General features: G+C 57.2%; 1 protein-coding gene across 4 annotated transcripts in view; it reads right to left on the bottom strand.

The window, feature by feature from the left end:
* Window positions 1-22,610, bottom strand: part of EP400 (E1A binding protein p400) — a 97,160-nt gene that overhangs the window by 38,464 nt on the left and 36,086 nt on the right. For all 4 annotated transcript variants that reach the window (XM_032396306.1, XM_032396305.1, XM_032396307.1 and 1 more), the window contains 15 exons: window positions 20,798-20,905; window positions 19,566-19,756; window positions 19,133-19,310; window positions 16,182-16,318; window positions 15,083-15,252; window positions 14,705-14,879; window positions 14,487-14,623; window positions 12,064-12,250; window positions 10,053-10,219; window positions 8,552-8,721; window positions 7,599-7,817; window positions 5,405-5,569; window positions 3,858-4,013; window positions 2,594-2,688; window positions 1,861-2,132 (listed from right to left, as the gene is read on the bottom strand). In XM_032396306.1, coding sequence (XP_032252197.1) covers window positions 1,861-2,132; window positions 2,594-2,688; window positions 3,858-4,013; window positions 5,405-5,569; window positions 7,599-7,817; window positions 8,552-8,721; window positions 10,053-10,219; window positions 12,064-12,250; window positions 14,487-14,623; window positions 14,705-14,879; window positions 15,083-15,252; window positions 16,182-16,318; window positions 19,133-19,310; window positions 19,566-19,756; window positions 20,798-20,905 — 2,527 coding nt within the window. The remainder of the gene's footprint in view (window positions 1-1,860; window positions 2,133-2,593; window positions 2,689-3,857; window positions 4,014-5,404; window positions 5,570-7,598; window positions 7,818-8,551; window positions 8,722-10,052; window positions 10,220-12,063; window positions 12,251-14,486; window positions 14,624-14,704; window positions 14,880-15,082; window positions 15,253-16,181; window positions 16,319-19,132; window positions 19,311-19,565; window positions 19,757-20,797; window positions 20,906-22,610) is intronic.

Raw genomic sequence — 22,610 nt, 5'->3', positions numbered from 1 at the left:
GGGCCGTCAACAGGTGAAACAAGACTGTAAGTGCTGAAGGCGCTATGGGTACGCTGGGGCTCACTGCATCATTCTGCTTGTGTACATTTAAAGATTTTCTGAAATACGAGATTCTTTAAATGGGGGAAAAATGAATCTAGACATAGACCGAATCCCTTCACAAACATCAGCTCAGACTGGACCGTAGATCTAAAGTGAAATGCAGACAAGGGAGCCCTGGAAGAGGACGCAGGGCGAGCCCGGGTGACCAGGGCCCGGAGAGAGGAACAGTCAAAGATGACTTTCCAGGCCCAACCCCGATGGCACGGCCCGTGGGAGGACGGAGAGCTGGACTTCACCAAACCTAAACGCTTCGCCGTGTGAAAGCCAATGACACGAGAAGACGAGCCGCAGATGAGAAAGTGTGAAAGGCACCTCTGACAAAGGACTGCCATCCAAAACATACAAAGAACTCTTAAAACCCAACAATGAGAAAACCCATTTAAAAAATGGGCCAAAGACCCTAGCGGACACCTCTCCAAAGAAGAGACGCACATGGCAAAAAGCTACGGAAACAGGCTCCGCGTGGTATGTCCTCAGGGAAATGCAGATTACAACAGCCACGGGACACCACTGCACACGCGTCAGAACGGCCAGAACCCACAGCACAGGCCGCAGAGACGTGACGAGGACGAGGGGCCACAGGGGCTCTCGCTCACTGCTGCTGGGAACGCAGAGGGGCACAGCCACTCGGCTGGTCTGCTTGACCTTCTCTTACAAAGCGAAACACACTCGCACCAGATGATCTGACAATCACGCTTCTGGTTTTTATTCAAATGAACTGAAATTTACGTTCACACAAACACCTACACGTGGACATTTACAGCAGCTTCATCCGTGACTGCCGAAACTTGGAAGGAACCAAGATGTTCTCCAGTACGTGATGGACAGACTGGCCCATCCAGACAGGGGAGCATTACTGGGAGCTAAAAGAAATGGCTGTCATGCCACAGAGAGCTGTGCAGGAACCTTCACCGCCCTCGCTAAGAGAAAGAAGCCCATCCGAAGAGTCCACAGCCTATACGGCTCTGGAAAAGGCACCGCTACGGGGATGTGAAGAGGTGGCTGGTTACCAGGGTTCCGTGGGGAGGGGCAACCTGGCGGAGCACAGGGCTTTAGGGCAGCAGAAGGGCTCTGCGCGCTAAGGCGGTGGATGCGAGCCGGGCCACAGGAGCACTGCCGGTCCCCACAGTAGAGACTCGGCCACATGCACAGAGCAGAGGAGGGACAGAAGACCCATCCTCAGGCTGGACCTGACCTGCGCTCAAAGCAGGGAATGGAGCACAAACAGCGCCGACACTCTAGGTGGGGCAAAGAGGAAGCCAAGACGCACGCTGGGCAGGGGGCAGGGCTGGCCCAATAGCATCTCCGTTTTTGTTTTCTCTCCTAAAGCTAGTTTCTGAGTTTAGCTCTTAAATACACATTTCTCATCATGCAATGTGAAGTTTTCCATGTGGTTTTTAAATAAAACAGTACTTTAAAAGAACAACATGGAGAAACTCATCAACCACAGAGTGGTCTGTTCCACGCACCCAGAATGCACCCAGGCCAGCCAACGTTCACCCAAGTGCTATCCCGGGGACCGGCCCAGTGCCCAGGGGAAAAGAAGGCCACCTGAGGACACACAGCCTTCCCAGAGGGTGGAGAGACCGGCCGGTGCCAAAGCTGAAGACCCAGAAAATGATTCAGGGCAGACGTCTGAGACTAGCTCGCGGAGAAGCTGAAGGGAACAGACTCCACGACAGGACGACAAGCGGTGCTGGAGGCCCGCGGGAGCCCGCGGAGGGGAGCGAAGCACAGGGACCCACGCAGGCTGCCTACCTGTCGATGACATCCTGCAGGCAGGCCTGCCGTTGGGCCAGCGTCAAGATCAGGTCCTTCTGACCATCTGAGGGAGACGCGTAAGCGCTCGCTGGCCCGGCCCCCTTCCGCTCACTGCTGTCAGAAGCCCCGGGCCAAGCTGTCTGTTCTCGGCTGACCACGGAACAAATCTGCAGCAAATCTCTGCCGTAGACGGGGGCTCGCGAGCAGCGCCGCTCGTTGACAAAGTAGATCTGGTCCAGTCGCTCTTTCAGAAGTCTGCTCTTCTCCTCCTTCATGGGAAACAGTGTTAAAAATGGTCACTGAGGCCCAGGGCCTGGTCTCGCCAAGCCCCGTGGTGTCCCTCGCACACGGCGACCGAAGACACCCGCGTCCCCTTCTACGGCAGACCACCACAGGAAGGAGGCATCTATGTGCCTCGGTGTGCGTCTCTGACTGAAGAGCGTTTCTCCAGACACGGTGAGATTTCTAATGCCCGGGAGATGGATACGAGAACATAAAACGTGGAAGAGGATTTCTGCAATCACGAAACCCGATCTCCTTTGCTGTGAAATGTGTTTTTAAAGTCAAATTCTGGGATTCAGAGGAATGATGTGCTTTCAAAAGCGTGTACGTCGACAACACCATTAAATACCACAACCGTCCCCCCAACAAACAGCTTCTGAAAAACAACTTCCTAGGGCGAAGGAGGGGCCCGGGCCCCACGCGGTGCCGGTGTGGGTGGGGGCCATACCTGGGTTGGCCCTCCGACAGGGGAGGCTGGTTTGGGGGCCATTCCAGGTTCTCCAGCCGCCAGGGGATTGACCGCCACTCGCCCAGGCACACCAACTGCAAAGAGGGAGGAGACAGAACGCAAAGCTACGTGGCTCTGCAGACCCGTCCTCGGGCAGCTCGCTCTCACAACGCACTGACTCGAGCCCTAATCATTCAGGACCGCCCGCAAAGCACTCCGCTCCCTGGTCGTCGTCCGAGCCACAGGCCTGTCTCTCTCCGCTGGTGGGTGCCCTGTGCGCTCAGAGGCGGCACGCACACCTGAGGCCCGAGGTCCTCCTCCATGCCACCACACAGCGCTGCAGCCACGTGGCCACGCCCACACGCCCACACATGCCCTGGACTCCACCCGCCTGCCCCCCTCCAGCAGGGTCAGTGCTGCCCTCGTCCTCCAAAGCAGGACGGGCCATTGCCGCGCCCCAGCGGCCAGCCGCGTGTCCTGACAGACTGCACGGGAGGCACTGAGGACTGAAGGGGCCTGGGGTGAGACAGCCCCTTCAGGGACGGTGGGGGGGGGGATGGCTACTGCCTTGGGGGACGGGTGCCAGCAGCGGGCTCTGGTGGGGTGGGAGGAGGCCTGGAGAACAGAACCAGCCACAGGGGGAAACACGTGCCACAGCTGGGACACAGAAATGCTGCCCTCCAGACCCCACGGCACGGCCCCACCCAGTGTCACCACAGACAAGACAGAGACCGGGGCTGAGCAGGGACAAGGACTTCAGGTCGGGAGGGGTCCCCCTGCTGCTTCCACCCACGAACCCCACCCGCCCACCCGCCCAACCTCCTCAGCAGACCACACAAGGCTGGGCATGTCTGGGAGGGCCGGACCCTGGTGGGAAGGAGGCCACGGACGGGCCAGACGGAGAAGGGCCCAAATCCTGCTCCAGTACCTGTCCCAGGGGGGATTCTAGCACGCTCGCTAAATGTCCCTGTGACCTCAGCAAACCAAATTCCTCATGATTCCAAGCTTCTCGTCAGAACAAAAAGAAAAAAATCTAGGCAAGTGGAGACTAGTCGTATCCCAGGTACCTCTCCGAGGGAAAGGAGAGAGAAAGCAGAGCAGGCTGACAGCGGCCCGTGTGCAGAGAGCAGAGACCGTCAGGGCGGGACCTGCAGCTTCTGAGACGCCACGGGCACAGATCGTCAACAGCTCCCCGTTACCGCAGAAGCAAAGTCACACAGAAAGAAGCTCCAACGCCTCAGTGCTCCCGCTCAGGATACTCTACCTGGCGCCGTCACGGGGGCCGGGCCCGGGCCGCCGGCCGGGGGCTTGCTTCCCAGGGCGCTGAGGGCGCCCGCCTGAGACATGGTCTGCATCACCACGGGGCCCGGCGGTCGCAGGTAGGACTGCCCCGGGGCGGATACGATCTGAAGGACGCTGCCTGCAACCACATGAGCACCAAGAGGCGTCACTCACGGGCTGCGTGCACCTCCTCCTACCTGCTACACGCACGTCCACATGTACGGGCACAAATGAAGCAACAAACCAGAAATCCAAATTCAAATTTACTCCAACAAGGCAGCGCAGAGTTCAGTTACTTGAAAAAAATGAGAGTATTTCATTGACAGTGAGTGAAAAACTAAGGAACATAGTCACTTCTACTTAAAGTCAAGAAAACGCTCATCTATTCTTTGCCATTCCTGACTCCGGGCAATGTGGGGGGCACCCAGGACGGGTCTGTCAGGCCTGCCTGCGGCCCCAAGCCAGTGCCAGGGCGAGAGCCCCAGCTCTGGGTCACACGTGGGTGCCCGCTGACCCGTAGAGCCCGATGAAGAAACATCTAAAAACATCCTCTGGCCTCAGAGCTGCGGCTGCCTCGCACTTAGGTTAAGGAGCCTGCCGCATTCTGCCTCTCGTGTGATGAAGCCTGACATCGCTCGCTCTGGAGGAACGTCCCCAGCTGGGTTCCGCGCAAAGCAGAGCCTGCGGAGGTGCAGACAGACGGCCTTGCCCCGGGGCCAGAGGGCTGAAGGAACAGGGAGTCAGGCCAAACTACAAGCTGTCTTTGCTGCAGGCCTCCCGGGGCCTCCACTCTGCCATGTGGGACCTCGCAGCGCCCGCACGCAGCGTCCCAGCGCGGGCTCACAAGCGCGCACACAGCCCGTCCAGGGAGGCTGCCGTGGGTGCCGAGGGTGGCCTAGGCTCGCAGCGCTGCCGCCCCGTCACTTAGGGCTAATGCCAGCGTGCCCCTCGCACCGCTCATCTTGTGACAAAGCAGTTAAAGGCAGTTACCACAGGAATACGTCGTGCTTTGATCTAGGAGTCAACGCTGTAAAACCTGCACGTGAAAGAACACAGCTTCTACGTAATTTGCTAGTCCTGTGGTGTTTTTAGGACAATTTATTTCACACTAAAATTAAAAAGTAACAAATATCTCTATTTTGATTTTAAAAATAGGAAATATTTGGGGCACCTGGCTGGCTTAGCCACTGGAGCTGTGACTCCTGATCTCGGGGTCGTGAGTTCAAGCCCCACACCGGGCAGAGAACTTACTTAAAAGAGTATAAAAGTAAAAAAATATAAAAATGAGCAACATTCCCAAAGAGCCTATTTTATCAAAAAACAGCGTCAGCTACGCAGCACACATGCACCACAGGCAAGCAGGTGCTTCTGCTTGCTGCCCGGCCGGCCCCCTCCACACCCCACAAGGGGAGGCACGCAGGCCGTCCCCAGGTGAAGCACCTGAGCTCCCAGGGGCTGCCCGGCGTGCCCGAGGGGCAGCGGCAGGGGAGAAGCCAGGCCGATGGCAGGGCACGGGGCGCTGTCCCCTACCTTGTAGCTGCAGGGGCTGGCCGGCGGTGAGCTGCCGAAGCTGGCTGTGCGACAAGGTGAACTTGTTCCCCTGGAACTGCAGCGTCACCGGGGTCTCTGGCTGGGCGACCCGGCTCTGCGGCCCCGCCAGGGAAGCCAGCTGGGCTATTTTGACCACCTCCCCACCTGCGGAAATGCAGAGGAAGACGGGATTAAAACCTCTGGGAGCAGTCTGCAGCTGTTCTAGTGACGACCATTTGTCGTCCAGAACGACCGTCTGTGGTAAACGGAAGCGTCATGGAAACGTTTCTTAGGTATTGCTTCCTAACGCTTTCAGAAAATAATTATTTTAATAGAAAAGAGAAAATTAATATTGGATCTTAACAGTTAATTTATTTAATCAAAACTGGTAGAGATTTTCGATATCAGATCTTAATTAACCAAACTACCAACATTTTACTTTTCTCTCCAACCAATGAAAAACCAGCAAACGTCAAATACAGCGGAAATCTATTTGTAATACGCTTTGGAGCTCTAATATCAACCTTTTTTTTTTTAAGATTTTATTTATTTGAGAGAGAGAGAGAATGAGAGAGAGAGAGAGAGAGCATGAGAGGGGGGAGGGTCAGAGGGAGAAGCAGGCTCCCCACTGAGCAGGGAGCCCGATGCGGGACTCGATCCCGGGACTCCAGGATCATGATCTGAGCCGAAGGCAGACGCTTAACCAACTGAGCCACCCAGGCGCCCTTCTAATATCAACCTCTTTAGAAAACTTTCAAAATGTGAAAAAGTACGTGTCCAATTCAGTGCACAGAGGTACACAAGCTCATACCCCGTGAGTGTGAGAACGGGTCACTAGCATAAACACATCACACAAACGTAGCTGTAAGATAGAAAGGTTCCCACTAACTTGGACTAGACTGTAGGATTCGATCTAGAACGCTGACTGAAGAAATGCCAGACTCGACATTGCTTAACACACCGTTTGTGAAAACGTGACTGGGATGGAGTCCTGTGCACCTGACTCAGAAAGGTACTGCCCGCAGGCTCTGAGTGAACGCCAGGGCACAGGGTTCTGCCCCCCAGGGGCCGATAATGGAACCTAAACGCTCCCCCCAAAGAAACCCATGCCAGACCGATTAGTGACACCACACAGAGAACAGTTAGCAGAAGACCAGGAAAAAATCCAGAGGTCCTGCCCCCAGAAGCCGTGAACGGGAGGGACGACAGGAGGAGGCGCAGAGAAGTGTGTGGACAGGACACCCCGGCCCTGCTCCATCCACACAGAGCGAAGGGCAGCGGGGGGCTCTGCCCAAGCTCAGCTCCCATGGCACGGCCCCGCAACCCCTGTCCCTGGCAAACAGAAACGTCACCCGTGCAGGGGCTCCCTCCCCCAGGCAGCCAGCAGGACCATAACTCTTCCCTCCCTGGCAGAGGAAGCAGCAAGGCCTCGTCACAAGAGACCAGCCCGAACTCGGGGTCTCCTCGTGACATCCGCCCCCCAGCTTCCCAGAGAGACCTCCACACACTGGTCATGGCCACAAACGAAGTGCTCGAGGGCACGTCTGAGGAACAGCGGTGCTACGACCGTCTGCGTGAGGGCACTTCCTACAGCACAATTGGCAGGGGCACATGAAAGATGTGGAAAGACGCTAACGACACTGGTCACAGTAAAAAGGCCTAACGAAATGTAGTAATATTGTGACGTTTCCATCACCAAGTTATTAGGAGACGTCTCAGCTGAGCAGGAATTCACTCCAGGCTTAAATGCGATCATAAGCCAAAGAGTCAAAACAAGTTGTGGTTTTTAACAACCGGCACCGGTTCCCTCGCTGGCGAGGGCGTTACGGGCTCTCGCCTGAGTACCACCTGCTCCCCAGGCTGAGTCCCGTGGCCGACGGAACGAGCCTCTGGCTGATGCTAAGGAGAAGTGAGGCGGTCAGCACACCAGCAGAGCATGCGTGGGAGGAAAGCAGAGCTGATGTCCGGGGATCAGGAGAAAGGACAGAGGAGGACAGGGCCCTGGACGCGGGCCCTGCAGAGGGTGTCCCTCTGCACACCTAGGGCCGAAACGACAGCGTGGCGAAAGGCAGAGCCCAGGCGTGGGTTTAGGGAGACAAAGGGAGTGGACAGCAAGGCTCTTCACACACGCTGATCGGAACACAACTTCCCGTGGCAGAGACGTGGCAGGACCGGGAGGGGCGAGGCCACTTACTGGGCAGGCGTGCCTGAGCCTGCGAGGTGAGCACCAGCCCCTGAGGCAGCGCGCTCTGCCCCGCCGGGTGCGAGGGGGCCTGGGGCGGGGGCGGGGGCGGGGCCCGCGGTTTCGCAGGATGGGCTGGGCTAGGTGCTGCGCTGGAGGTCGAGGCGGGCGGCTGTCTCGGAGCGGGAGCGCCGGTGGAGGCCTGGGAGGTCTGAAACGGGGCTGCCGCCACTGCAATCGATAAGGTTTGTTTGTGCAAAGCCGTTAGAGGTTCTTCACGAAATGCAGTTATTTTAAACCCGAATTTCAAAGAAACAAAACAAACATTTCATTAAAGTCTCTCAGATGAGAAGCCCTCTCTTAGGAAAAGGGGTGGGGGGGTGGTTTATGGGGTGAAACGGAACTTTCTATCTGCTGTGCGGTGTTCTCCGAGTTCATCAGCAGGCCACGTGGTCCGCTTCCGCAGGGCTCACAGTGCGGGCAGCCAGCCGGTCCGACGGGGCCGCGCCCCACCCGCATGCCCAGGGCAGCGCTGCCGTGCACGCAGGCCGGACGCGGAGGACCCAGTGGCGGAGGCTGGAACACCGTCCCGTTACCTTCTGCCAGTCAACCCTACCCTTCTTCAGTGACAGTCGGACTACGTGCAAGTGGGGCCCCAAACTCGAGAGCAGCCTTCCTGAGCTGCCGTGCACAGTCGGACACGCGCATCCCTGCGTAACAGGGCCTTCGCCGAGGCCCGCCTTCAGCAGCATGCCAACAGCGACTCGACCAAGACCGCAGCGTCTTGTTCAGGGAAAAACTCCAGTTTCAAGAAACCAAAAGGCCTGAAACTCCTGGGCAAGCCACGTGAGGTGTGTTCAGCAGAGCCTGGAGCAGGCAGCCCGTCCCGAGGGGCGGGGAAGTGCCAGGCTCCGTCCACAAACACCCTCGGTAACCCCGAGGGCACGCCGGCACGTGAGGCATACCTTTTGCATCTGGATTTGCAGAGAACGTGGCAATCGGTGGCCGTCCTCGCACGTGGCCCTGCGGAGTGGCCGCGGCTGTGGCAGAGGCTGCTGTCCGGGCCGGGTGTGTGCTGGGGAAAGCCACAGTGCGACCCTCGGGCTTCTGTCCGTACTGCACGGGCTGAAACAACCTGGCAAGAAGGCGTGTGCGCCACTGAGACACAGGGGGCTCGGGCTGCTAGAGATGGTGAGGGTCCTGACTCCCGGTGCAGCTCAGAGAGGGGCTGGGGCTCCAAACGGGCACCGAGAAGCTCAGCATGGGTCCGGGGGAGGTGCACCCCATGTGACCACCCTCGGGACACAAAGTGGCAACGTCTACCCCGAGGCTGGGGGACACGGCGCTCCTGTGTAGAGTGCAAGTGGAGTGGGCGGGAAGCCATGTCCAACAATCAAGTGACAAGACAGCACAGGTCACGGTGGCCGGAAGCGGTACCGGCGCCTTGAAGGCGACGGGCTAACACCGCAAACGGGGACCCACGCCCATGGCTGCCGTTTCGGGTGTTACCACACAACGCTCTTTGGAACCCTTTTACCTGGAAAACCGTAACGGCGGGAATTGTCTATTTTCAAATCCCCCGTGCAAGGCACCAGCTAGAGACAGCCAGGAGAAAGCCGACGACCTGGAGCCAGGCCAGCCCGAGAGAACCGCAGCTCCACCGGCCCACGTGCGGACCTAACGGGGCGCCGCAGGCCCCCGCGAGCATCAGGCTGGTGGCGGTGGGGAGGGCCCGTGCAGAACAGGCAACAGCAATGGGCACCAATCTGCACAGCTGGCCCCTTCTCTCTAAACTCCTTATTTTCTTGTTTCTTTCTCATTTTCAACCCAACCATGAGATGTTGTGTATTTCCAACTTGCTAGATTTAACCTGTCTTATTAAGTCATTTATTTCCACTTAATCATTTAATGCGTTCTGCCCCTCCCAGCCAGGTGGCACCTACAAACTCCGGCATCCTTCAGAAGTCCCCGTGCTGCTGTCAGGGGTGGAGCCCTCTGCCCACCACCCACAGTGCACCCTCGCCCCGAGACAGCGGCCACCAGAGCATGCACCGGGCAGAGCAGCCGGACCTCGTCCCCACACAGACCCCTCCCACACCTCCCGCATCCCGGGGCTGCTTCACCAGCACCACCAGGCTGTCCTTAGGAGGGCGAGGGGCCGCACCGTCCCACCCGGGGTGCAGACCGTCCACACAGACCCCATGCAATGAGCTGCCCCACAGACACTAGGGACACCAGCAGAGACTCCAGAAGGAGGCAACCCAGCGAGAGAACGGCCGTTTCTTCCCCCCAGCCACAGCCGGGTCCTCGTGTGAGCTCCCGCCACACATCCCAGGTCTCCGTGAGGGGCTGTGGGGCTGGGTTCTTCCAGGGAGGGGAACATCACCAACCCTGCGGCTGACTGAGGGCCAGCCAGGACCCAGCTGGGGACTCTGGTGACAGGAGGCAATGCTCCAGGCCACGCACCTGCTGGGCTTCAGTCTCAGGGCTGCCGGCCTGCCCGACGGGGCTGGCGCCGTGAACAGCTCGTCCATGAGTTTCCGTGTCACCTTCTTCTTACACAGCAATTCTGCTTCGTGGCGAGTCATTTTATTCTCTAAGCCGATAAGATCAAATATAGAGAGATCTGTTTCCTAAGGACAAAAACAGCAAAGTTTTGCTCTGGGAGACCGGAGGAAAATGGGAACCCAAGCACATCCCTGATAGGACGGCCAGGCCCGCACAGCCTTGCCCCCCGGGACGCGTCCTGACGCCATTCCGGGGCTCGGGCAGGCTGCTGGACCGCATCATGTCTCAGTGTCCCCATCGTTAGGAGCACCCCCACGTGGCAGTGTGAATGGAGAAGGCAATGCTTGGAAAGAGACTGGACTCGGCAGAGAGGGAGGGGGGTCCGGACAGGGTGAGAGCCAGGCCATGTCAACAAGGGGCACCTTGGGGCAGAGACCCACACGTAACGGGGAAGCACAGGTGGGCACGCATCATGTCACTCGATCCAGAGCCGTGGGGACGCGCATTCCAACGGGCAGGACACACTGAGCATGCACCGGGCAGAGCAGCCGGACCTCCTGCCCACAAGACCCCTCCCACACCTCCCGCATCCTGGGGCTGCTTCAGCAGCACCGCCAAGCTGTGCTTAGGAGGGTGAGGGACCGGACACACTGCCTGAATCCCCAGCTGGGGCAGACGCCCCACGTGCCCAGCACCCCCACGTGCTTCTCTAACGAGAAAGCACAGTCGCACTTCAGCTGCGACGTCGAGCATCAAAGAGGACGACGGCAGGTGCTGAAGAGCCCTCCCATGTCCTTGTACACGTGTGGGGGTGTGAAAACCGCCCGACCGATCTTCAAAAGGTTAAACACGGAGTAGGCACATGACCCTGCAATTCCACACCTGACACGTGCGTGAGAAACATGGAACCTACATCCACACAAAGCTAGTCCGTCAACGTCCGCAGTGACACTACTCACAACGGCCAAAATGTGGAAGCAACCCAAGTTTGTTAACTGATGACCAGATCAACACGATCCTTCCACACCGGGGAACACGAGTCAGCCTTAGAAAGGAGGGAGATTGGGACACACGCCACCACCCGGATGAACTCTGAAAGCACTACGCTCTGTGAAGTAAGCCAGACACGAGGACCACATGGTGAGGGATTCCATCCGTACGCAAAGTCCAGAACAGGTGGACTCACGAGGCAGGTCAGGTACGGGGCTGCCTGGGGCGGGGCGGGGCGGGGGGAACGGGAGGGATGGCTCATGTCTGTGGGTTCTCTCTTGGCAATGACGAATATTCCGGAATCAGCGGTGATGAATGCAGGCAGTTTCCGCTGTCTTACTCGCTGCTGTCCCAGTGGCTGGAAAACTACCAGACACCGAGCACGCCTCAAGGCTTGCCGAACAAATGAGAATAAACACCACAACATAACACACACCCAGTTCTCGGAAGCCAGACACACATAAGGTTCTTCCCATGGATTCGACACACACCACGGCCATGGAAGTGCATGATTATCCCTGTCCTGAGGGCACTCAGCCCGAAGCCCCCCAGCCAGTGCGCAGGTTGGGGGGCACGAGGACTCTAGGCCCAGAGCACACAGCAGGGCCCCGCAAATGTGCACAACTCAGGAAGAGGACCTCACCGAAGACACGAGAGTGGCCCATGACGGCGCTCGCTGAGACACCCACGTGTCCTCAACAGGCCTCACCGCGGTGGGGACCAAGCTCCCCTCCAAACATCCCGCACGCCATGCCGTTTCCCACGCTCCGACAGCACACGCGATACTAGGAACCCCTCCCCTGCTATTTCCGAGCCAGGGCTTGTCTCCCTCAGGCCAACTGCAGATGCAGACCCCGTGTCAGCCGAAGGCCGCCCAGCACCAGGCAATTCCAAAACGCAGGATGAGCACGTGGAAAGCAACCTCCCGGAACCACGGTAGCTGCGACGCGTGTGGAACCGACGTCGGGCAGACACGTACCTTCCAGGAGTCTCCGTCGAGCGCCTTGAGGATGAGGGAGGCAGAGCGGTACTGCAGTGGCCCCGCCGTGTAGGACGACTCCGGGAGCCGGGGCTCCACCAGCCCAGGGTGGTTACAGATCCTCTGCAGCCGCAGCAGGATGCTCAGCACGTCCACAAAGTGCCCGCTCTTCAGCGCCTCCTGCGTTCTGCTCTCAGGAAGAAACACCAGCACTGCCATTGGCGTGTGTACCGTGTGCGCTGCTGAGTCCAGAACACACAACTGCCTCGCTCTCCCCGGTTCTGCTTAGTAACGAGTTCCCTCACAACACTCAGGTCCCAACTGCTCTCCACGTGGCTCTGACTCTCCGAGTCACTCACTGTCCCCCCAAAACAGGCTGGGGGGCCAGGGAGCCAGGAGTGGGGGTCAGATGGGCACACAGCTCTCCCTCCGAGCTTCCCCTCCCAGCGGAGGACGACACTCGACGTGGACAGCAGTGACAGATTTCCGCCCCATGGTGTGGAGTGCCGTGGAGCGGGGGAGGGCACCAGGGCGAGAGCACCTGACCCAGGGGAATGAAAGGGCCCTCAGGTGGGACGCCAGCCCCGGCCCTGCAGCCATGAAGAAGGCAGACACACAGGCTAACCGCGTGCGGACCAGGACCACGCAGGAAACACAGTCTAAGCAGAGACCTCCAGGGTCTCCAGGTGAGGAGGAGGGCACAGTGTCCCCAGCAGGTTAGGGAAAGGAGCCATGCAGCACAGGATGGGAGGCAGGCTGATCCACAGAGACCCGGGGGCAGAGGCGGTGGGATGGAGGCACAGGCGGTGGCAGAGAGAACGGCCAGCCTTCCAAGGGAGCAGCAGGGTGACGGGTTACTGTGCTCCAGGACAGGACAGTCTGGAGAGCAAGGGCTCTGGGGACGCCCTGGTGAGAGCAGGTCTGCAACGCTCCAGGGACAGCCCCAGCAGCCATGGGAGAGTGTGGGCCACTCGGGAGCGCGGCGGTAGGCAGGCTGTGCCGGAAGCCAGCAGAAGCCCACACAGGCAGCTCTCAGCCACGGCACAGGGGCTAAGCGGGAGGGAGATGCGCACACAGGCCGCAGGCTCGGCTCTGGAGAGCGGGGTGGGGGGGAGGAGGGTATCTAAAGTCACACCTGTCTGCACAAGGACACGCTTCCGAACAAAAGACTGAAGCACAAGTGAGACCCAGGACCCCGAGAGAAGCCCCGGAGGAGAAGAGGCTCACACAGCAGGTCTGCGGGGCCCCCAGGAGGGAGGGGGAGACGAGGTCTGCCGAGAAGAGGGTGCACCTCCCGACGGCAGGAACATGAGACGCGGCCACCACACAGTGACCAAAGTGAAGCTCAGAGCCCCCTCGAAGACCCCAGACCATCACATCAACATGCAGCGAGAGATACCCGTCATCAGGAGCTAACGTGAGCTCAGAAGAGATGAGCTCAACACTTCCCGTTCGACTTGACAGGTTCAGGGGAAAAGAGGCCCAGAGACACAAAGAGGGACAGTCACTTCCTGCTGCTCCATCGGGAGCAGAAGCCACACGACAGCCTAGGTGTGCGGTCACCAGCACCCCACATCCACAGGCAGGACTGACGTCGGCACCCGCCCGCTCCCAAGGCAAGCCCAGCATGCCCATGGCCCAGCCCTGAAGAGCGACGGCCCGGAGATCCTGAGAATGCCGTCTGCTCCTGGCGAAGGAACGCCAAGGGGAGCCCGACGGATGAGCACGGGGCTCCTTCCGCAGGAGAGCAGCGCCCTCCACCGACCCGGCCCTTCCTAACCTCCAGCCAGCATCCGGACGGGGAGCTGCCCGACAGCCTGCCCTGCCCACGCTGCAGGCTGCTCGCACCACACGCGGGCCCGGCCCGGCGCGGAGGGCTCCGCAGATCCTACTGCCCGCGGAAACACTCGGCCACCATGGCGCCACTGATGCCATTTCTCAGGGACCGAGACACCGAACCAGGGAGTAAGAATGCACACTTAGGTTCTGTCCTAAAATTCTCCAAACCTAACCCAAAAAAACCAACGTGAAGGGCAAAACCAACGCAGACACGGTCCCAACGATGTTATGAGTGTGAGGTTGCGATGCCCAGGGGGGGATGGCGCCCAGGGGGCCCAGCAAGACCAGCACGTGCAGCCTCAGGGCAGCCACCCCGGGAGGAGAGACCCAGCCACTCAGGCGGCATGTGCGGCCTGCGTGAGCCCCGACTGAAACACCACGAGCCTCACCCATGAATTCAGGGAGCGGGCTGGGAGCCAGGCCGGTGCTGGGGCAGGGGCAGGGGCAGAGCCCCGGGAAGGCGGGCAGGCTCACGGAGCCCGGGAGAGCGCAGGTTCCAGACGCCGTCCCCGCAGAGGGCCGCGCGAGGGCAGAGGCCCAGCGCCCCCAGCTGGGCAGGACCCGCAGGCGCGAAGCCGGCTTACCCGGGCTGCAGGATCACGTCCTCGTACAAGGCCTTCTGCCGACTCGACAGGCGGCATTTCAGCACATGCTCGTACTTCTTCGTCAGCTGCTTCTCCACGTCTCTCTTAGTCCTCCTCAAGATAAAGGGCTGTGTCACCTGAGAAGAACACCAGCGTGCGTCGTCCCCTTTCCCAGACGACGTCGCCACACCCAGCCCGCGGCCGCCGCCCGCACGTACCCGGTGCAGCCGGATGACCACTTTGTGGTAGTAGTCCTGGTTCTCGTCATTCGGGGCCTTCAGGGGCAGGTGCAGGTAGGGCCTGGAGATGCCGGGGATGAGGAAGTGCACCATGGTCCAGAGCTCCAGGAAGGTGTTGTGCAGGGGCGCGTCGATCAGGAGCAGGCGCTGCTGGCTGCGGGAGAGCGAGAGGCGACAGCACCCATGGCACCCCGGGAAGCTGGCCACAGGCGCGCTTCCCGTGCAGACATTCAAGGACAGGAACGACGGGCTCACAGGGCCTCCGGGAAGGCGCCTGCGGCCCCCACGCACTGAGCGACCACACGCACCCCTCCGCCAGCCACACCCAGGACCCCGAGCGGGGCGTGCGGGTCAGACCTCCTCAGGGAGAACACGGCCTCCCAGTGCCTCTCGGTCATGCCGCGGACACGCTGCATCTCGTCGATGACCAGGCAGCGCCACCGCACGCGCGTGAAGGCCGCGTAGCCCCGGAAGAACTGCTTGTAGGGCGCGATGCACACGTTGAAGCTGTGGGGCTCCGTCCACTCCTGCAGCACAGACCAGGCTTCACCTGCGGCAGCCCCCTCCGGGCGCACAGCCTGCCGCCGCTTACCCTGCGCCGCCCCGACCGCGCCGCCCGCCACGGCCCGCTCCCGGCCGCGCATCGGACGGCAGAGCTCGTGTGCTCAGGACCCTGTCCTGCAGGGAGTCTACGGCGCTCGTGAACACAAACCGAGAAGCTGCTCTGGGGCATGAGCTGTGGTTTCTGGAGAACAGGTCACCAGAGCGTCACGAAGGGGAACCAGCTTTCATGGGATGCAACCCGAGCAAGGAAACTACTGAGACGGGGCCGACAGGCAGGAGCACCCGCGCTGCAACACACCGCTCTGCGAGCTTCTCAGAAACAGGGAAACAGAAACTACATCTCAAGGTACTCGCTTCTCCAGTAACTACTACTCAACACAACAGTCTAACAAGGAGGCAAACGTTTATCTTCAATGGAAAACCGTGGCCTCTGGTACACTTTCACTCAGAATCTGGTGCTGGACAGAACCGGGCGGGAAGAAGAAACCCCGGCCGGCCCTGCTCCCGTGGCCGGCCTGCGCGTCACCCGTAGGCCTGCGGGGTGTTCCCGTGGGAGGCACCTCACGAGACCCCAGCTCAGAACTCGGGGCACACCGCAAGTTCCCGTCCACGCCTGTGGCGCTCACTGGGCCTACGGGGGGGAGGGATGGCTCCGGAAGGAAAGCGGCCACGGCCGGGCGTGGGAGGAGCGCCGTGCACGGGGCTCTCCTCGCAGGGCAGGCCGTGCTTTCAAGGGGCTCCAAACCTAGGAACGCCCTGAAGGCCCAGTGTCTCACCAACCAGGGGTTTGTGACAAGTACACAAATAAACACATCTCGACATTCTGAAATCTGTCTTCCATACGGAGAAGATCACTCCTGTCCAGTTTTATTTCACGTTTAAGATAAAATACCTGTCTCTTGGCTTTCAGTTCTCTGTGGCTGCCAACATATAAGAGGGTTTTGAGCCCAGGGCACCAACGCTTCAGCTCGAGCTCCCATTTGAGGATGTTACAGCCTCTCACGACCACAAGATGAGGGCCCCAGTTACCTACAAAGGAGAGAAAAGACAGAACTTTCCTCTTTAACCAAAACCACCTGACAAGTCCGGACAACCGGCGCTATGCTGACCAGAGACGTGTGGCAGGTACACACGGGAAGGCCCCAGGCATGACGCAGAGGCGTCCTCCTCCCTACCACGCAACCACCAGAGCTGCGGCCGAGGGGCGGAGGCCTGACACACGGGTGGTGCTCAACAAAGAGCCGCTGAGGGGACGGAAGAAAGTGAGCATTTACTCAAACGCACAGTGAATCCCACAGTGAGCTCAGGGAAGAACGCGCATCTATGAGAACAGTGCCCAGAAAGCGAAGGAAGCACGCCGACTGGGCGTTCGGACCCGGCCTGGAGCCCCCCAGGGCGGCCGCCAAGTGAGGCACGTTGGCTCAGTCTCCAGTCAGAACACACCCAAACCACCCCAAAGTGGACAGTTTCAACTTCAGTATTCCAAAAAATAATGTTTCAAATTGTTAGAATACACACAAGACAAATCTCCACTTCAGTGCTGTAAATGAGATGGACACCACGTTGAGACAGAGATGGCAGACTTGGAAAGGCCACATGCAGGACACGCGGCCGTGGCCAGTCCCGCTCGCGCGCAGAGCACGGCCTCCTGGGCTTACAGAAGAACCACCCAGGAGGGACGTGAACAAGGATGTAAACAGATGCAAGAGGACAAAAACTCTTTAGCAGGCGCACACCATGAGAAAAGAGATGCAAATCAACCCCAGATGCCCTTCCCCCCCCCCCCCCCCAAGGAGAACCACGATTTTTTAAAAACCAGCATTTAGAACATCGTTCCACGTCTGGCTTTCTGCAAGGCCCCTTATCCCTGACACTGCCGGGGCCCAGCATGGGCCTCCTGAGGGAGGGGCTCTGCTCTGCTCACAGCCTCACCCTCGTGCCCAGGCCGGTGCCTGGGGCAGCACGGGCACCAGGCAGTACCTAGACTTGGAGGGACTTACACATTCACTTGTTCAACTGATGAACTAAGAGCCCCTGTTTTTGGAAGTGTAGGCTGCTTCCAATTTCTTACTATTCTAAACACAGTAATGGACAATTTTTCCACCTAAACAATAAGACAGTAAGGCCAGGTGGTACTTTGAAGTAACTGTACCTATTAAAACAGATTTTAAAGTGCTACTCTGAAAATTTCATGACACTGGGCCAGAAAACAGAAACAAATTAATGCAAGAAAATCAGGAGCCGTGATGTCAATCCATTTGTATTTAAAAACTGAGGAGGCGCCTGGGTGGCTCAGTCGTTAAGCGTCTGCCTTCGGCTCAGGTCATGATCCCAGGATCCTGGAATCGAGCCCCGCATCGGGCTCCCTGCTCCGCGGAGAGTCTGCTTCTCCCTCTGCCTGCCCACTCATGCTCTCTCTTGCTCAAATAAAATCTTTAAAAAAAAAAAAAAAAAAAAAAAAGTAAAAGAAAATAAAAACTGAGATTGATGAAGCTTTTCACACAGAGGGCAAAAGGAGGCGCTGCTAGCTAGTGATGGTGAGGGAAAGGCGCAGCAAGCCAGGGGAGAGGGAGGAAGAAGCTTCCCCGGGTCGGGGGCGGGGGGGTGCTCATCACCCTCTGCACACCCCATCTCATAGGTCTGCTGAATGTCGGTGGTTTCCATGAGGCCCGTGGCAGGATGCCACCTCCCTAATTTAAAGAGTCCCCTCCTGGCTTGTGAAACTCCACAAAGGGGAAGAGAACGTGTATGCTCTTCTGGTCGGCTATCCAGGAGCCCACTCAGCCTGCATCTGGAAACACTCCCTTTGCAAGAGAAACACTACAGCTGACCCATGAACAACATGAGTATGAACCACACGGGGCAACGCAAGCCCCCGCAGATTTTTTTCAATATGTACAGTACTGTATGTTCTCTTCCTTGTGATATTCCTAATGACATTTTCTTTACCCTGACTTTATTGTAAGAACATGCTACATAATACATAGAACATACAAAATACATATTAGTCACCTGTTTGTGTTATCAGGACGGCTTCTGGTCAACAGTTAACTATCAGTAGTTAAGCTACGGGCAAGGCACGAGTTATACGTGGACTGTTATCTGCGTGGGAGGTCAGTGCCCACGACCACCACGTTGTTCCAGGGTCGCCTGCATATAAGACCTGTCCTGTGTTAGGGACACAAGCACACGCCCTTCTACAACCCTCAAAGGCACAGAGCAGGAAACAAGGCAGGCACCTGGCCCACAGACAGAGGAGGGCATGTGCGGGGGCAGATCCCTGAACATGCCAATACAGAGGCCACGGGGCCTGAACCAATGTCACGTGAGCTCAGAGAGTCCAGGGGTGGACAGCCCGTTGCAGGAGAGGCAGGCACTCTGTGTCTGCTGCGGTCCAGCTGCCGGGCCCGAGCAAGGTCCAGACAGCACCCCCTGAGGAACCCCAGCAGTGGGGCAGAAGTGCTGTGGGTGGTGGAGCCCGGCCGGGAGGCAAGGGGTGCACGTCACTGCTGCACGGGGAAGGCTGACACGTGGCCAAAGCTGCTCGGCACACAGGTGTTGGCTGGCAGGGGACACTGGAGTCACACAGACCAGTCACAGCCTGGTGGGCCTCACAGTGTGCTGGATTTTGAGTAACAGTGAGTTGCTCGATCTAGTGTTAACTGCCAACAAGTTTTTCACTTGTTCATGCAATGAGTATTCCTGAGCTCTGTTCTCCTGGGTCTTGCACCAGAGCACAGGGCAAAGGAGCAAAAAGAAAGGCCACTTCCCACCCTCACGCCAGATGCACTGCCAAGAGGCAGTCTTAGCAAGTACGTACTCCTCAGAAAGACAAGCTCTTACCTTCATTGCAAGCTAGGTGGGCAAAAAAAGCAATGATCTGTACTGTTTTACCAAGCCCAGCTTCATCTGCCAATATGCCATTGAGGTTCTTCCGGTAGAGTTTGGCCAGCCAGTCCAGGCCAATCTTCTGGTAATCTCTGAGCGCACCGTACAACAGAGATGGGGCATTCAATTTCACCTGCAGCAACACACGGGCCAAATACACACTTCTCAAAATAATCATCCGAAATTTTTCTGCAACGCGAAGTCAAATCAGTCAAATGGTGAGCCTACTAGAGCACCACAGAAAAGATCTAGAGATGAAAGCAGCAGCAAGGCCAGTATTCGCTTTTCCTGACTACTTCTGCAGCTGGGACAGAGCTATGGGCAAGTACCAAGCCTTTGCTCAGCCTCACAAAGACACCGCCCCCCATGTGGCAGCTCGGTGCCTCACCGTGGGGCTGACCCGGGCACTGCCCTTGGGCAGGACAGCTTCGGCCACAGCGGTCACCTCCGCGATGTCCTTTGTATGAGGGTTCCCAATAGTCATTCTCTCTGCAGCTTTGAACTGGTCCATGATGAACAGCGATTCTATGAGAACCACGTCCTTCCGGCTCTCTCGATCACCCGGGGCGTCTTCCACATCTGTGAACAAGAGAAAAACAGATTTGCAGTGGCTGCAACAGTTTTATGAGCCTACTTATCATTTATGAAAAAAAATAAAAGGGAAAAAGTTGACAGAGTCCAAATATTTCAAATGGAGTATTTTCCTTTTGTTTTGTTTTTAATCCACTTTATATACCTAAGAATACTCCCCAGATCAATATAAACTCCCACGAAGCCATCCCACATAGGAGCATTCTGGAAAGCCCTCAGGTGAAGATGGAGAAGCTGTAGCGAACCAGGAGCTGCTATCGCCTGTAGATGTAGGGGCATCTAAGGGCTTAGTGACCACCCCTCCAACACCAGGGAAGGGGAAAGTCACAGGCGTCTCTAAGGACCAGGAAGCAAGGAGGCCACCAGCCCATCCTCTGGCCCTGCCAGCCCCTAGCTTCTCTGCTCACAGGAACCTGTGTCTAATGATCAGAACAAGTGGAATGAAAACAAGGAAAAATAGACTTTTTTTGGTGTGTATTTGTTTAGATCATCTAATCAAAGTAAAATAAACTCCTCAAAACTAGCCCATTAAACAAACATAGCCTACGCTGAATATATATAATAAAAATCTACGTCTGTAGAACAATGACTTTTATAAATGTGGAGAAAAATATTTCTACATCGTTTACAAGTCGAGTACTCTTACAATTGTGCCAAATTAATAAATGAAAATAAAAAGCACAGAATTTAACCAAACCCTAGCAATACAAAATTACACGTTAAACGTACTTGCATATTTTTATTTCATTTTATTTACTTTTTGTTTTTTTAAGTAGGGTCCACGCCGAGCATGGAGCCCAACATGGGTTCCATCTCACAACCCTGAGATCAAGACCTGAGCTGAGATCAAGAGTCAGACGCTCAACCTACTGAGCCACCCAGGTGCCCCCACATAATCGCTCGCATATTTTTCTTCCTTCAGACTAAAAGGAAATGAAGGTGACTTAAATCCTGTTGTAAGAACACCCTTCCTCTGCGTATTTTGGCTTTTGCTTTATGGGTGAGTTCTTGAAAGATGTCAACACAGACCTTCTTCTTCACTCGCCTCCTCACTGTCAGGCTTAGGTTGCGGCCACTGGAAACTGGGCAGAAAAGCTCCTTCGTACAATTTCATCAAATCGATTAGGGGCAATTCAGCTGGAAAGGATCGCGGGAAGAAAGGGGGTTAGCTCACACCAGAGTGGCAACCAGCTGGGAAGAAAACAAAGCTGCAGCCCTCCTGCAGTTAGTTTTTTCCAAAAGTAACTATTGCCCGTTACTGATACTGGGTCTAAGGCACTTTCTTTATAAATATGAGAATCTTGGACATGGCATGAAAAAACTCAATTTTTACTCATAAAAGAATTTTTAAGATTTCTAAAATAATCTCATAAATGAAAAGTAAAAGCTATAACCTCATAAATATAATAATAAAAACACCATCAACGGGAAATAATTGGTAATACGAAAAAGAGGAAACATCAAATAAAAGTCAAACAAAAATAAAGCAAAAAAATGCTGTAAAAAGCATGTAAAAAGGTTGCGATCCCTTCTGCAGAAAGAGCTTGCCCGAACAGACTCCCAGCCGGGTTCCTCCGTTTCCGCCCACGGACTCCGACTCACTGGAGGCCCACACTGTCCTTGGAAAGCCGCAGCAGCAAGAACACAAAGAGGGCCCCGAGGAGGCCCCGAGGAGCGCCGGAGCCGTGGAGGGAACAGCCGCGCAGGAGGAGGGGCTCCCTTCCAGAGCACAAACATGCGGGGCGCCCGCAGCAGAACGTCTAAATCCATCGCTCCCTGCAAGGAGCGCAGCAAGAGGGCCCCGGTTAGACAGGCAGAGCGGCTCTCCGGAGGCCGAGAGGCCACGCCCACGGGGGGTGAGCTCCCTGGGAGCTGCACTCCCAAACTCAGCAAACACACCACTCACTACAACTTTGAAACAAAGCACCTAGATATTAACCTCACAAAAAAATACACAATCATAAAATGTCCCTGGAGGCTCTCGAAGGCGACCTGCGCGAACGGACGGACAGGTACGCTGCGATCAGGGACAGAAAAGCTCAGCTTCGTCAAGATGCACGTGTCGGCTATCACCCTGACTCCAGGCCACCAGTCCCCATGGATGTCCATCTGAAACTGGATGAGCGGATCCTGAGGCGGACCGGGAAGAGACCCGAGGCAGCCAAGGACGTCCTGAGAAGACTAAGGTGCAAGGACCCCCTAGCCAGCTCTCGGGAACGACCACGGAGCCCAAGGACACGCGGGCGGACCGGCCGCACCACAGAGCTCGGGAAAGAGCCTACGCTCCACAAACTTGCCTGCCATCTGAGCTGGCCGGGGCCAGCTGGGGCAAAGACCGGCCTTTCAAATGGTGCCAGGACGACTGGGATCCGTTTTGGAGAAAGAAAAAGAAAAGAAAAAAAATTGCACTCTTATTCCACACAAGAGACAAAAGCTTATTCTTGATGGATCGGAGACATCGATATGCGAGTAAAATAAAAAATCTGTGGACAAACAGGAAAACCACCTCATGATCTTGAGGTAAAAAGGGATTTTTTTAAAATAAGACTGATAAATCCAACTACGCTAAAATTAAGAACGCCTGTTCCCCAGAAGGCCCCACAAAGAGACTGGAAACACACGGCATGCGCCGGGAGGGGGCCACTGTGATGCATGTGACCACAGAGAAGCCCCCTGTGGGACACACAACCCACGCCTGCAAACTGACGTGGAAAAGACAGACCGTAACGAAAAAGAGGCGCCCACGACCAGATGGCACACCTCGTCACCTCTCAGAGAGGCGCCGCCCGCAGGCACGCGGAGACGCCGTGTCCCCTCACCGGGTGGGCAGCAGCGCCCCGAC

Source organism: Phoca vitulina, unplaced genomic scaffold (assembly GCF_004348235.1).
Source record: "Phoca vitulina isolate PV1807 unplaced genomic scaffold, GSC_HSeal_1.0 scaffold91, whole genome shotgun sequence".
In the NCBI taxonomy this organism is placed as follows: Eukaryota; Metazoa; Chordata; class Mammalia; order Carnivora; family Phocidae; genus Phoca; species Phoca vitulina.
The sequence above is the reverse complement of the archived record's forward strand: the minus strand, read 5'-3'. Positions and strand labels throughout refer to the sequence as shown.